Raw genomic sequence first — 13,775 nt, 5'->3', positions numbered from 1 at the left:
ATCAGAGAAGTCTTTACTAAGATTTCACAGTATAAGGACTTTAGTACTATCAGATTTCAGACAAATTTGACAGCAATAACTTTACAGTAAGAAATCAAACTGATGTCTTGGAAATACAGTTAAAAGAAATCCAAACAACAGCATAAGTTACTCCATTTGAAAGAGGAAAAAATACTGTTTGATAATAAAAAAAGTTCTAAAAAATTATTCATGTAGAAGGCATGCAATAATGGAACTCCTTACAAAGGTCTGTGATTCAGCATATAACACAGATCAATATATGTTACAGCATAATATTCCAGCATTAGCACTTGGGACTCTCTTAAGCCTTTAATGTGCATTATATAGCAAGGGACAGTATGAAGTCTTGTTTTCTGTTCCCACTTTCAGCTGAACTGGAGTAAAGATGAGTTTGTAAGAAATGTAAAGGACTGCAGCATATGCCTGATTGGTAGACATAGAGATAGCTATGGTTCCCTACTTCATAATTACTACTTTATATAATGTTGCACTCAGAAGAAATCATACACTGTCTCAAAGCTCATGAATTCCCTGAGTAAAGGACTGAAGTTCATAGTATCCCCTTCAACAGAACACACAAGTTCAAAGAAAAATGTTCTTCCCGCATCACTGAATTAAAAGAACACGATCTATGTACATTTACTGACTCAACACAAGATGAAATGTGCTTCTTAAATATTGCAATAATGAAATATTAGTATTTCAACCCATAACCATATTCCTCTTTCTGGCAGAGAAGGAGTTCTTTTTTTAATTCAGGAACCCATTTGCCAGTCTTTTTTATGTAAATACTGATTTATGTGGATAACTATCCTCAAAATATCTTACCCATCCTGAATTTTACTTATAGAACATTTTATTTTAGAAAGTTGTATTTCCTTTTCTTATCATAAAATCTCCTTCTGAGGACAATCTATGTACTGCTTATATACTCGCACTGAATGTCAAATATCTAAATAGAATCGATGTAGAGAAAATATTTAAAAGAAGAAATGCCTACCCTTGGGAAGGTTCCTAGAATTGTCTTGAGTCAAATATATGCTGTCTACAATAGAGTAACAACCAACTGTAGATTTTATTTGCTTCAAGAATTCAAGTTTTATCTGGAAATCAGAATAAATTAACGACATGTTGGATTAGATATTTTTCTAAAACTCAGTACCTCTTTTACTTTTTGAGGTTGGTAATTCTTTATTTGAAATGAAAATTATCCTCTCTTGCTTATGATTCCTATAAACATAAAATAAAACTTAAAAATGAGTAAAAATGAGTACCTATGATATAATGATAACAAGCATATATAAATCTTGACTGTGTTTTCTGTGTCGATCTGCTGCAAACTCATTCTTGAAAGACAAAGGTGTAAAAGGAGTAAGAAAATAAAATGTTCTCTGCTTCTGATTGTAATATCATTTTAGTGTCTTGATATCCTGAATGCCATGCTGCCTTCTGTGACCACCCAGGGATTGCAAAACGCTGGTTAAAAAACAGTGTAGTAACTTATGTAGAGGTAGGGCCAAGATACAAGAATCACTTGATAATCTCTGGCCTGTGTTATGTTAAATGTAATTATAACAGCCCCTTAAAATTTCTGAATCTCTTAAGAGACAAATCTAAATAATGCAAGGAGCAACTTATTTTTTCCCAGACTTGCTAATCATAGAAACATCTCTTAGTGAGCAAAGGATTTATCATAAGTGCAGAAGATTCCTCATTTTGGGCTATTTGCTATGCTAAAATCCTTAGTTTAGAATCATAGAATGATAGAATCATAGAATCACTGAGGTTGGAAAAGACCTCTAAGATCATCGAGTCCAACCGTCGACCCAACACCACCATGCCCACTAAACCATGTCCCTAAGCGCCTCATTTACTCATCTTTTAAATACCTCCAGGGATGGGGACTCCACCACTTCCCTGGGCAGCCTGTTCCAATGTTTCACCACTCTTTCAGTAAAGAAATTTTTCCTCACGTCCAATCTAAACCTCCCCTGCCACAACTTGAGGCCATTTCCTCTTGTCCTATCGCTTGTTACTTGGGAGAAGAGACCGACACCCACCTCGCTACAACCTCCTTTCAGGTAGTTGTAGAGAACGATGAGGTCTCCCCTCAGCCTCCTTTTCTGCAGGCTAAACAACCCCAGTCCCCTCAGCCGCTCCTCATAAGACTTGTTCTCCAGACCCCTCACCAGCCTCGTTGCCCTTCTCTGGACACGCTCCAGCACCTCAACGTCCTTCTTGTAGTGAGGGGCCCAAAACTGAACACAGTAGTCGAGGTGCGGCCTCACCAGGGCCGAGTACAGGGGCACGATCACTTCCCTAGTCCTGCTAGCCACACTATTTCTGATACAGGCCAGGATGCCATTGGCCTTCTTGGCCGCCTGGGCACACTGCCGGCTCATGTTCAGCCGGCTGTCGACCAACAACCCCAGGTCCTTCTCTGCTGGGCAGCTTTCCAGCCACGCTGCCCCAAGCCTGTAGCGCTGCATGGGGTTGTTGTGGCCGAAGTGCAGGACCCGGCACTTGGCCTTGTTGAACCTCATACAGTTGGCCTCGGCCCATCGATCCAGCCTGTCCAGGTCCCTCTGCAGAGCCTTCCTACCCTCGAGCAGATCAACACTCCCGCCCAACTTGGTGTCGTCTGCAAACTTACTGAGGGTGCACTCGATCCCCTCATCCAGATCATCGATAAAGATATTAAACAAGACCGGCCCCAAAACTGAGCCCTGGGGAACACCGCTCGTGACCGGCCGCCAACTGGATTGAACTCCATTCACCACAACTCTCTGGGCCCGGCCGTCCAGCCAGTTTTTGACCCAGCGCAGAGTACACCTGTCTAAGCCGTGAGCCGCCAGCTTCTCTAGGAGAATGCTGTGGGAGGCAGTGTCAAAGGCCTTCCTGAAGTCCAGGTAGACCACATCCACAGCCTTTCCCTCATCCACTAGGCGGGTCACCTGGTCATAGAAGGAGATCAGGTTGGTCAAGCAGGACCTGCCTCTCATGAATCCGTGCTGGCTAGGACGGATCCCCTGGTTGTCCCGCTCATGCCTTGTGAGCGCCCTCAAGATGAACCGCTCCATAATCTTCCCCGGCACCGAGGTCAGGCTGACAGGCCTGGAGTTCCCCGGATCCTCCTTCCGGCCCTTCTTGTAGATGAGCGTCACATTGGCAAGCCTCCAGTCTTCCGGGACCTCCCCCGTTAACCAGGACTGCTGATAGATGATGGAGAATGGCTTGGCGAGCACCTCCGCCAGCTCCCTCAGCACTCTCGGGTGGATCCCATCCGGCCCCATAGACTTGTGAGCATCCAGGTGGCATAGCAGGTCATTGACTGCTTCCTCTTGGATTATGGGGGGTTCATCCTGCTCGCCGTCCCTGTCTTCCAGCTCGGGGGGCCGAGTACCCTAAGGATAACTGGTCTGCCTGTTAAAGACTAAGGCAAAGAAGGCATTGAGTACCTCAGCCTTTTCCTCATCCTCGGTGACAATGTTCCCCCCCGCATCCAATAAAGGATGGAGATTCTCCTTGGCTCTCTTTTTGTCATTAATATATTTGTAAAAACTTTTTTTGTTGTCTTTAACGACAGCAGCCAGATTGTGTTCTAGCTGGGCTTTTGCCTTTCTCATTTCCTCTCTGCATGACCTAACGAGATCCCTGTACTCTTCTTGAGTCGCCTGCCCCTTCTTCCACAAGCGGTAAACTCTCCTTTTTTTCCTGAGTCCCAGCAAGAGCTCCCCGTTCAGCCAGGCCGGTCGTCTTCCCCGCCCGTTCTTCTTACGGCGTACGGGGACAGCCTGCTCCTGCACCTTTAAGACTTCCTTCTTGAAGAACGTCCAGCCTTCCTGGACCCCTTTGCCCTTCAGGACCGTCTCCCACGGGACTCTCTCAACCAGCGTCCTGAACAGGCCAAAGTCCGCCCTCCGGAAGTCCATGGTTGCGGTTTTGCTGGTCCCCCTCCTTACTTCACCAAGAATCGAGAATTCTATCATTTCATGGTCGCTAAGCCCAAGACGGCCTCCGACCACCACATCTCCCACCAGTCCTTCTCTGTTAGTAAACAGCAGGTCGAGCGAGGCACCTCCCCTGGTAGGCTCACTTACCAGCTGTGTCAGGAAGTTGTCTTCCACACACTCCAGGAACCTCCTAGACTGCTTCCTCTCTGCCGTGTTGTATTTCCAGCAGACATCTGGGAAGTTGAAGTCCCCCATGAGAACAAGGGCTAGCGATTGAGAGACTTCTGCCAGCCGCTTGTAGAACACTTCATCCGCCCCTTCATCCTGGTTGGGTGGTCTATAACAGACTCCCAGCAGGATATCTGCCTCGTTGGCCTTCCCCCTCATCCTTACCCATAGACACTCAACCGTACCATCACAATCGTTGAGCTCTAGACAATCGAAACACTCCCTAACATACAGGGCCACCCCACCGCCTCTCCTTCCTCGCCTGTCCCTTCTGAAGAGTTTATAGCCATCCATTGCAGCACTCCAATCATGAGAGTCACCCCACCATGTTTCTGTGATGGCGACTAAGTCATAGCTATCCTGCTGCACAACGGCTTCCAGCTCCTCCTGCTTGCCGCCCATGCTGCGTGCATTGGTGTAGATGCACTTGAGCTGGGCTATTGATTTCACCCCCGGCATCGGCACACCACCCCTAGGCTCATCTCTAGTGAGCCTGGTTTTATCCCCTTCCCCCTTCGAACCTAGTTTAAAGCCCTCTCAACGAGCCCCGCCAATTCATGAGCCATGATCCTTTTTCCCCTGTGAGACAGCTGGACTCCATCTGTCACCAGCAGGCCCGGTGCTGTGTAAACCTCCCCGTGATCAAAAAAGCCAAAATTCCTCCGATGGCACCAGCCCCTGAGCCACGTGTTGATCAGGTGTGTTTTCCTGCTCCTTTCAGTATCCCTCCCTGCCACTGTAGGGATAGAGGAAAACACTACCTGTGCTCCCGATCCTTCAACCAGTCGCCCCAGTGCCCTGAAGTCCCTTTTGATCACTGCAGGACTTCTCTCTGCAACCTCATCACTGCAGCCTGTATAACCAGCAGCGGGTAGTAATCAGAAGACCGTACCAGACCAGGGAGCTTCCTAGTGATGTCTCTGACCCGGGCCCCAGGGAGGCAGCAGACTTCCCTGTGGGATGGGTCCGGTCGGCATATAGGGCCCTCTGTTCCCCTCAGAAGGGAATCGCCTATGACAATTACCCTCCTTTTTTTCTTAGCAGAGGCAGTCATAATGCGTGGGGCTGACTGCCTCACCCTAGGCGACCCCCTGGATGGACCTTCGTCTACATCCTCGTTTGCCTCGCCCTCAAGTTCCAGGGCCCCATATCTGTTGTGTAAAGGCAACCGGGAAGGTGAGGGAGGCCGGGCGGGGGTTCGCCTGGCACCCCGAGCAGGGACCTGTTTCCATTGCCCCCCGTCGCTTAGGTCCCCTCCTTCTACCTGGTGGCAAGAGGGCAGGGGGTCCTCTGCTTCTCGCGGAGCCTCCATCTGCTGCCTCTGCCTCAGGGACGGTAGGGTGCAGCTCCACCAATCTATCTCCCTCTCACACTCCCGGATACTCCTCAACCTTTCCACCTCCTCCTTCAGCTCTGCCACCAGGCCGAGCAGATCATCCACCTGGTCACACCGCACACAGGTGGTGTCTCTGCTGCCCTCTGGTACAGCTGACAGGCTCAGGCACTCCCTGCAGCCAGAGACCTGGACAGCTGTGTTCTTGCATGTGAGCTCTGTCTGGGTCACCACATTCCTTCTGGCGACGGCTTTCGGACGAGTGGAAACCATAGCTGGTACTCTTCTCGGAAGCCGACGATTACCAGTTGAGTTGGCCTCTAGAGCCGGGAGTGGGGCTGCACCTTGCCCGCTCACCTTCCCTGCACGCCCTCCCTCGTGAACTGCCGCGCAAACTGCCGCGCCACGCCACGCCCTTCTGACACGCCACGTCCTGTTTGCCCGCCCTGTTCGCCGCGCTCCGGGTTGCTCGCGCTCCCTGGGGTCTGCTCTTGTAAGTGAGGGGGTTTGGCCGCCGCCCCTCTTGTCCCCGCCCACGCTGAGTCAGAGCTGCCACTCATCAGGAGCTCCCTCCTTTGGCTCGGGGAACGGGGGGGGCTGGGGCACCCTCTCACTCCCTGCGCTTTTGCTTTTCGCGGGTTTTGCCGCGGTTTTGCCGCTTCAGGAAGGGTCCCCTGTTGCGATCCTCCGCTCCGGAGCCCTTCGCCTCGGTGGCTTCGCTCTAGACTAAATCTAGTCTACTGTAGATACAGTAATTTTACATCTAAAATTTTTCTACATGCTTAGGAAGGGTGTGTGTCTCTACAGGTGTAAAAGGAATAATGCATTCCAATGACCAAATCCACACCTGGAATAAATTCATATAGCTTAACTGAACTCAGTCAATTTACACTAAATGACAAACCAGCCTGAGAAGTACACAGAAATACTGAAGAACTTATATCTGTAATACTGTTCTATCCAGTTAGAGTAGAAATAAATGTAGTTACAGAAATAAAAACAGCAACAGAGGGAGAATCATCCACACTCTTTTTTTCAAATATGTGTCCTTTTTATAAATATAGACAATGGTTTTATTTTGCTAAAATAATGTATTTGTTTTGCAGAAAAGAAGCATACTTGCACTTTTCTTGGCAAAATAATCAGAAAAAAAAAAGGAAAACAATGTCATTAAAAAATGCATACAAGCAAATATCAGTGACTAAACTGACAAAATATTCCCAATATTTGAATTTTGACCTGTAAAAGAAACTCAGTATTTGTACAGACTTGGAAGAAAAGCAAAAGAACCTGTAAGAGATGTGTGCAGAAGAATTGCTGTAGGTTCACTTTTTTTAATTGCAGTTATTATCCATCAAAGCATGTTTACTAACCAAAGCATGTTCTCCCTTGTCATACATTTATCAAATGTTACTTCTACAATGAAATAATGTTTTTTTCTAAATATTTTAAGACTTTATTATTATGCTTACATGTTCATTCCAGGCATCCCCGGGCCACCTAAAGCATTCAGTGGGGGTCTCATTGCACCTCCATAGTTCTGCAATGATAACCAAGGGTCAGACTACCACAAAACAAAAAAACAAAACCAAAGAGGAGGGGGAAAGAAAGGACAGCAGGTTAATGATATCCCTACATAACTGCTGACTAGATAGGCCAATGTAATTTATTCTCTCAGGAATTTCCATTGTTGACTTAAAAAAATAATATTGTTATCCCCAAGGAAAAAGAATTACATGTACTACTCAAACAATACAAACACACTAAGAATACTTAAAATGTCAGTTGTTTCAGGAGGAATTATATACACATATAGAGATCAAATCAATGGCCAGTGAGGGGGAGGTTTTATAATGTATTCAACTTTTATACCAAGGGAGCTCAATCAAAATAAGAAATCTGGACTGTTCTGGTGTTTCTACATTATAAAATTTAAATAAAATTATTTTTAATTAGATTTTGTTAATGAACAGTGTATCAATAAATGCTTGTATGAAATTACACCACATTATATCACTTTTATAACATATAAAATAACCATTACATTTATCTTCTAATCAGTCAGTCTATCCTAATAAATCTAAAAAGGGAAAAAAGGAAGACCCAGGGAACTACAGGCCAGTCAGTCTCACCTCTGTGCCTGGGAAGATCATGGAACAGATCCTCCTGGAAGCTCTGCTAAGGCCCATGGAGGACAGGGAGGTGATTCGAGACAGCCAGCATGGCTTCACCAAGGGCAAGTCCTGCCTGACCAACCTAGTGGCCTTCTATGATGGAGGGACTGCATCAGTGGACACGGGAAGGGCTACAGATGTCGTCTGTCTGGACCTCTGTGAGGCCTTTGACACGGTCCCCCACAACATCCTTCTGTCTAAACTGGAGAGGTATGGATTTGATGGGTGGGCTGTCCGGTGGGTGAGGAATTGGTTAGATGGTCGCATCCAGAGGGTAGTGGTCAACGGCTCAATGTCCAGATGGAGATTGGTGACGAGTGGCATCCCGCAGGGGTCCGTATTGGGACCGGTACTGTTTAATATCTTCATCAATGACATAGACAGTGGGATCGAGTGCACCCTCAGCAAGTTTGCAGGTGACACCAAGCTGAGTGGTGCGGTCGACACACCTGAGGGACGGGATGCCATCCAGAGGGACCTGGACAATCTCGAGAAGTGGGCCCGTGTGAACCTCATGAGGTTCAACAAGGCCAAGTGCAAGGTCCTGCCCCTGGGTCGGGGCAACCCCCGGTATCAATACAGGCTGGGGGTTGAAGGGATTGAGAGCAGCCCTGCCGAGAAGGACTTGGGGGTTCTGGTGGATGAGAAGCTGGACATGAGCCAGCAATGTGCGCTCGCAGCCCAGAAGGCCAATCGTATCCTAGGCTGCATCAAAAGAAGCGTGGCCAGCAGGTCAAGGGAGGTGATTCTGCCCCTCTACTCTACTTTAAACTAAAGGGGGGTAGATTTAGACTAGATATAAGGAAGAAATTTTTTACGCTGAGGGTGGTGAAACACTGGCACAGGTTGCCCAGAGAGGTGGTGGATGCCCCATCCCTGGAAACATTCCAGGTCAGGTTGGACAGGGCTCTGAGCAACCTGATCTAGTTGCTGATGTCCCTGCCCACGGCAGGGGGGTTGGACTAGATGACCTTTAGAGGTCCCTTCCAACCCAAACTATTCTATGATTCTATGATTCTATGATTCTATGATTTCTATACCAGCACATTAAGGGTTTCCCATTTACTGCCTGTGCAGCAAGGCAGCAGGCTAATTCTTGCAATTCAATGTTGCTTTGCTCCTTGAAAACAGAGCTAGAGAGATGCTTATGATTGATAAGGAGGAGAAACGGCAGCGTGAACTTCAAATTTTACATTAAAATCACTCTGGCACTCAACAAAAATCTAGATCAATATTGGATGAAGAAAAATCTTTAAAGAATTTTTTTGGGATTTTTTACTACAAAGAGTTTGACTAACTTAATTGTATTAGATTAATTTTTCCCTCCTAAACAGTGCAATCAATTAGGTTCGGAGGATAAGGAAACACCTATTCAGTCCTTGAGCTCCTTTACAAATCCTTTAGTTATAACATACACTGTCTGGGGTATAAACATAACTTTTCTGAAATAAGGAAGTTACTTAAGTAAGTTTTAATTTCAACTGTTAATTAAAATAACTTATTCTTGAATTTGAGACTTTGTACAGCTGCAATTCAGAATTAATTCTATAAAAGAGATAAAATTTATTTTAAAATGGCATTAGAAGAACAGGTCCTGGCACATTCTATCTTCAACTCACAGAAAGCCAGAATAATATAGTATAAGTACAGATCCTGTCAATAAAAAGAGATATATATCCATGGAAGGTACCTGTGGTCCTAAAGGAACCATTCCTCTTGGAGGAGTCATTCTCTGCATTGGCCCACCCATGTTTGGATGCCCTGGAAAGAAAATTATGCAACTTGAACAGCTATGCAATATACAAGCACCTTCTGAAACAACTTTAACAAATAATCCCTTAGTTTAACAAAGAGTTTACAAAGTTGCATTAAGCTTTGAAACATTGTCCTGGTTTCGGCAGGGATAGAGTTAATTTCCTTCCTAGTAGCTGGTACAGTGCTGTGTTTTGGATTTAGGAGGAGAACAAAGTTGATAACACACGGATGTTTTAGTTGTTGCTAAGTAGTGCTTACACTAGTCAAGGACTTTTCAGCTTCCCATGCTCTACCGACTGAGAAGGCTGGAGGTGCACAGGGGGCTGGGAGGGGGCACAGCCAGGACAGCTGACCCAAACTGACCAAAGGGATATTCCATACCATGTGACGTCATGCTCAGCATATAAAGCTGGGGGAAGAAGGAGGAAGGGGGGGACATTCAGAGTGATGGCGTTTGTCTTCCCAAGTAACCGTTACGCGTGATAGAGCCCTGCTTTCCTGGAGATGGCTGAACACCTGCCTGCTGATGGGAAGCAGTGAATGAATTCCTTGTTTTGCTTTGCTTGCATGCGTGGCTTTTGCTTTCCCTATTAAACTGTCTTTATCTCAACCCACGAGTTTTCTCACTGTTACCCTTCCGATTCTCTCCCCCATCCCACCGGGGGGGGAGTGAGCAAGCAGCTGGGTGGTGCTTAGTTGCCGGCTGAGGTTAAACCACAACAAACATAAAGAGAAAGACACAAGTTTGAGATCATAGTACTTTTGAACATTCCAAATAATTATTTCACACTTCACCTTGCTGCCGTGTTGGGTCCATCCCACTAGGCAATAATGGCTGACTTCCTGGGACACCTCCAAGTGTCTGCAGACATAGAAACAGTATTAAAAGGAGATAATACACTATAATTTGTGTTAAACATATAATACAGGTATTTTGTTTTTAATTCTCAGATGTTTCTTCCAAATCAAGAGCAATCTGGAAGAGTTAATTCTCCTAAATGCCTAAGACCCTGATTATGGATTTGCACAAACAAAATCTTGGGCTTCCATGGAATTATGTATAAATAATCTCAAAAATATAATCTTGCCTAATTTTCTTTCTTTTTTCCCCAATTCTTCATTCAATTTACCTTACCTATTTTTTAATCTCAGAACACTACCTATTTCTTGGTTACCTGGTAATTTATCCTAAGCTTAAATTTTTACAGTTTTCCTTTTTAACCATTATTTTAACATCTTCCTTTAAGAGGCCAGAATGTGAAGATTGTGATCTTCTCTGAGAATGAGTCATAAATGAGCCAACTTCACAGCATTCAAAGGGTAAATTAGGGCTGTGATGTGAGTGATATTTTAGCTTACACTCTGCCTTACTCTTGAAGGATATCAATGCTAAAATAAGCCTATTATCTACAAGAGAGTAGTACAAGAGTCACAAAACTTGCTCCTAAATCTTGCCTTCAAGCATGAAGATACCTCACCTCTGGTCCAAATCAAACATATTATTTTTAAATCCCCAGATTTTTATCTGCCCTTTGAGTTTAGTCAACTAGACTAAAGTTTAGTTGCCCTATAGTTTAGTCAACTAGAAACATGTTGTTATAAATGGATCTTTGTAGCTGATCCATAAAGTGCTATTTAACATTTCAGAACACCACCACATTTTCAGTAAAAATGTATCTGGAGTGAATTAATCTGGTATTATGAAAGTAATCTACTCAGGCAATAAAGTTATTGCTTACTGAGGGAACGGTTCAGTTACTCTTGACTTGGAAATACTGTGGTAGTTTGGGATATATACAAAGGGGAACCATCTGCAAATACTCGAAGGTTTATTTCCGCAAGAGGTAGGAAATTCAAAATTAAGATCCACATTGTTACCTCATTTTAACACCTACTCGAAAGGTATTCTATTGCAGTATTTATGGAATATATATTAATCTGAGACTACATAATTTAAATCAGAGTTTTATATTTACTTCATTGGCTCCAAGTTAGGACAATATGCAAGAACAATACATGAAATACACAGAGAAGTGCCAAATACTGGTGAAGCAGGAACTGTTCATTTCTGTCAGATGACAGGTGATAAATAAGGACAAGGAGGGAGGAACTGCTGTAAGCCCATTTGACTGAAGACTTAACTCATGCAGTAATTAGTGTAGATAGTTACATAAGAGACTGCAGTTCCTTTCCAGTGTATCATATTACTTTTCAAGAAAACTGCACAGCACAATGCATTGCCAAGAGCAGATGCTCTTGTAGGACTAGATGAGCGAGTACTAGAGGCACTTTAGGTGCATTAGTGTGATACTCAGTATATGCTAACTTTCTTTGCTAAAAAGCTTAAAACTAGCTCAGATATCCTTACACAGCACTGCACTGTGCTGTGTACGCATGCCCTTTGTTACACTTCCTTGCATAAGAAATATAATCCCTACTGCAATGCATTAAGGGATAGAATTATAGTTACAGTGGGAACTTTAACTCTGATTTTTACTGACTTTCATGTAATCAAAATTTCAACCTTAAAGCTGCATTACAATAGTTTATTACTTCCACACACTGCCCATATATACTGCAACTTACAGTATGGCAGCATTGCCAAAAGCAGTAATTCATGAATGCAGCACAATGTAAATGAATTGCAAGAGCTGTAATTCACTAAGATTATGTTACAGCTCTAATCTGAAAATAATATAATGTACAGACAAAAATAGCTAAAAAATAGTTCTGAAACTAAAACTGCAGGTTGGTAGCACTTTTACAGCATTTACCACATCCAGTTTTTACCTGCCAGTATTTATACAATTCAGAAACGTAGAAAGAGAAATAAAAAAAGTGAAAGCCAAACGCTTGTGTATCTTTGGCTAACATTATTGAAAGGTGCAAAAAGCAGGAAGATATATGATACTGAGTTACAGTATATCTATAACAAATATTTAACTAAAGCCCTAATATTGCACTCTTATATTGTCCCTTGATGATCACTTCAGGAATGTTAAGTCACCTATTTCCCTTGTGAGAAAGTAGCTATGCTATAGATAACTTAACCTGCTCTCAAACATCATTGAGAGGAACATTTGAAGAAGTCTTGCAACCTGAAGTGTCCAGCTCACTAAAATTTAAACCTCAACTTTCTGGCAATGTTGTGCCAGTGCTCAAGATCATTTTGTTGACATTGTGCCATATAGACATAAACAATAGCCAGAACTGAGGTTGGAGCAGAAAAGTCTCCTCATCAAGCTGTGACCACAAGAAAAGCAGTCCTGGAAGTCTAAGCTGCGCAAAAAAATCCTATTCCAGCTATCCTATCAACCTTTCCCAGTCTTTTAATTGACTCAGTTTCACTTTCAGAGCTCAGCTGATAATTTCCATCTGCTTATCTCTAACTTTTAATCTGCTAACTACTGTGTTCTCATCTATCTACACTAAGGAGAACAAAAATGTAAAAATTTGTAAAAATGCAGAAGTTATCTGCTTCCAGAACCATCTTTTCACAGATGGGCCAATAAAGGTCTCTGCTGACAAACAGCAGCTCATTACTCATTCTGTAAGAGGCACAGTGTACTTTATGATATCTTTACCTCACCAATAATCTCCATAACTGCAAAGTAAAAATACTTTACACATCTAACAAGGAATAGGAGGGAGTGATGCATTTTATGCATAATTAAGTAAAAAAATTCTCAGTGCTTACTGCTTAATGTGGTTAGGAAAGTTTACAGAATATAGCAACCATGGAGACATTCTGCTGCCTTCTCAGAGGAGACAGCACTGATTGGCTAAGGTTAATGAAGCACTGCACAAGACAACTATATTCTCCCTCTGTAGACAGGCTTAATGCACAATAAATTTTGAGGTGTAGACACTAATTAAGCACAGGAAAGTGAGCTGAGAGTGGTGTGTCTTATCACACACCATATCAAAATAACCATTTAATGGTCAGACAAAATGGGGTAGAGAGAAACTAAGTGAGTTTTGTATGTCAGAGAAATTGGTAGCCAATGAGAGAACATTCCCTGTTCTCAATACTGCACCATGCCCCTGGAACACAAATGTGCATCAGTGATAAATTCTTACCTGATTGGGTATTCTTAAAGGTGCCCTTGGACCTCCAGGGTATCGAGGGGACATGAAAGGCTATGGAAAAAAAAGTAGTGCTGAATAATTCAAGTTAGCTTGTAAATACTGTGTTGAGTCATTGGGCATATGGCTTATGTCATGCTCAAACCTCAGGAATCCAGCTTACATGCTTCCACAGAGCATCCAATACATTATTCTGCAATGTTTAGCTATAACTAAATAAATTTA

General features: G+C 43.8%; 1 protein-coding gene across 2 annotated transcripts in view; it reads right to left on the bottom strand.

Moving 5' to 3' along the window:
- LOC143171854 (single-stranded DNA-binding protein 2-like) overlaps window positions 1–13,775 on the bottom strand; it is a 219,751-nt gene that overhangs the window by 39,916 nt on the left and 166,060 nt on the right. For both annotated transcript variants that reach the window (XM_076360953.1, XM_076360954.1), the window contains 4 exons: window positions 13,545–13,604; window positions 10,260–10,326; window positions 9,400–9,470; window positions 7,008–7,075 (listed from right to left, as the gene is read on the bottom strand). In XM_076360953.1, the coding sequence (XP_076217068.1) occupies window positions 7,008–7,075; window positions 9,400–9,470; window positions 10,260–10,326; window positions 13,545–13,604 (266 nt within the window). The remainder of the gene's footprint in view (window positions 1–7,007; window positions 7,076–9,399; window positions 9,471–10,259; window positions 10,327–13,544; window positions 13,605–13,775) is intronic.

Source organism: Aptenodytes patagonicus, chromosome W (genome assembly GCF_965638725.1).
Source record: "Aptenodytes patagonicus chromosome W, bAptPat1.pri.cur, whole genome shotgun sequence".
Classification (NCBI taxonomy): domain Eukaryota; kingdom Metazoa; phylum Chordata; class Aves; order Sphenisciformes; family Spheniscidae; genus Aptenodytes; species Aptenodytes patagonicus.
Note: the sequence above shows the minus strand (reverse complement) of the source record. Positions and strands in the feature narration are given on the sequence as shown.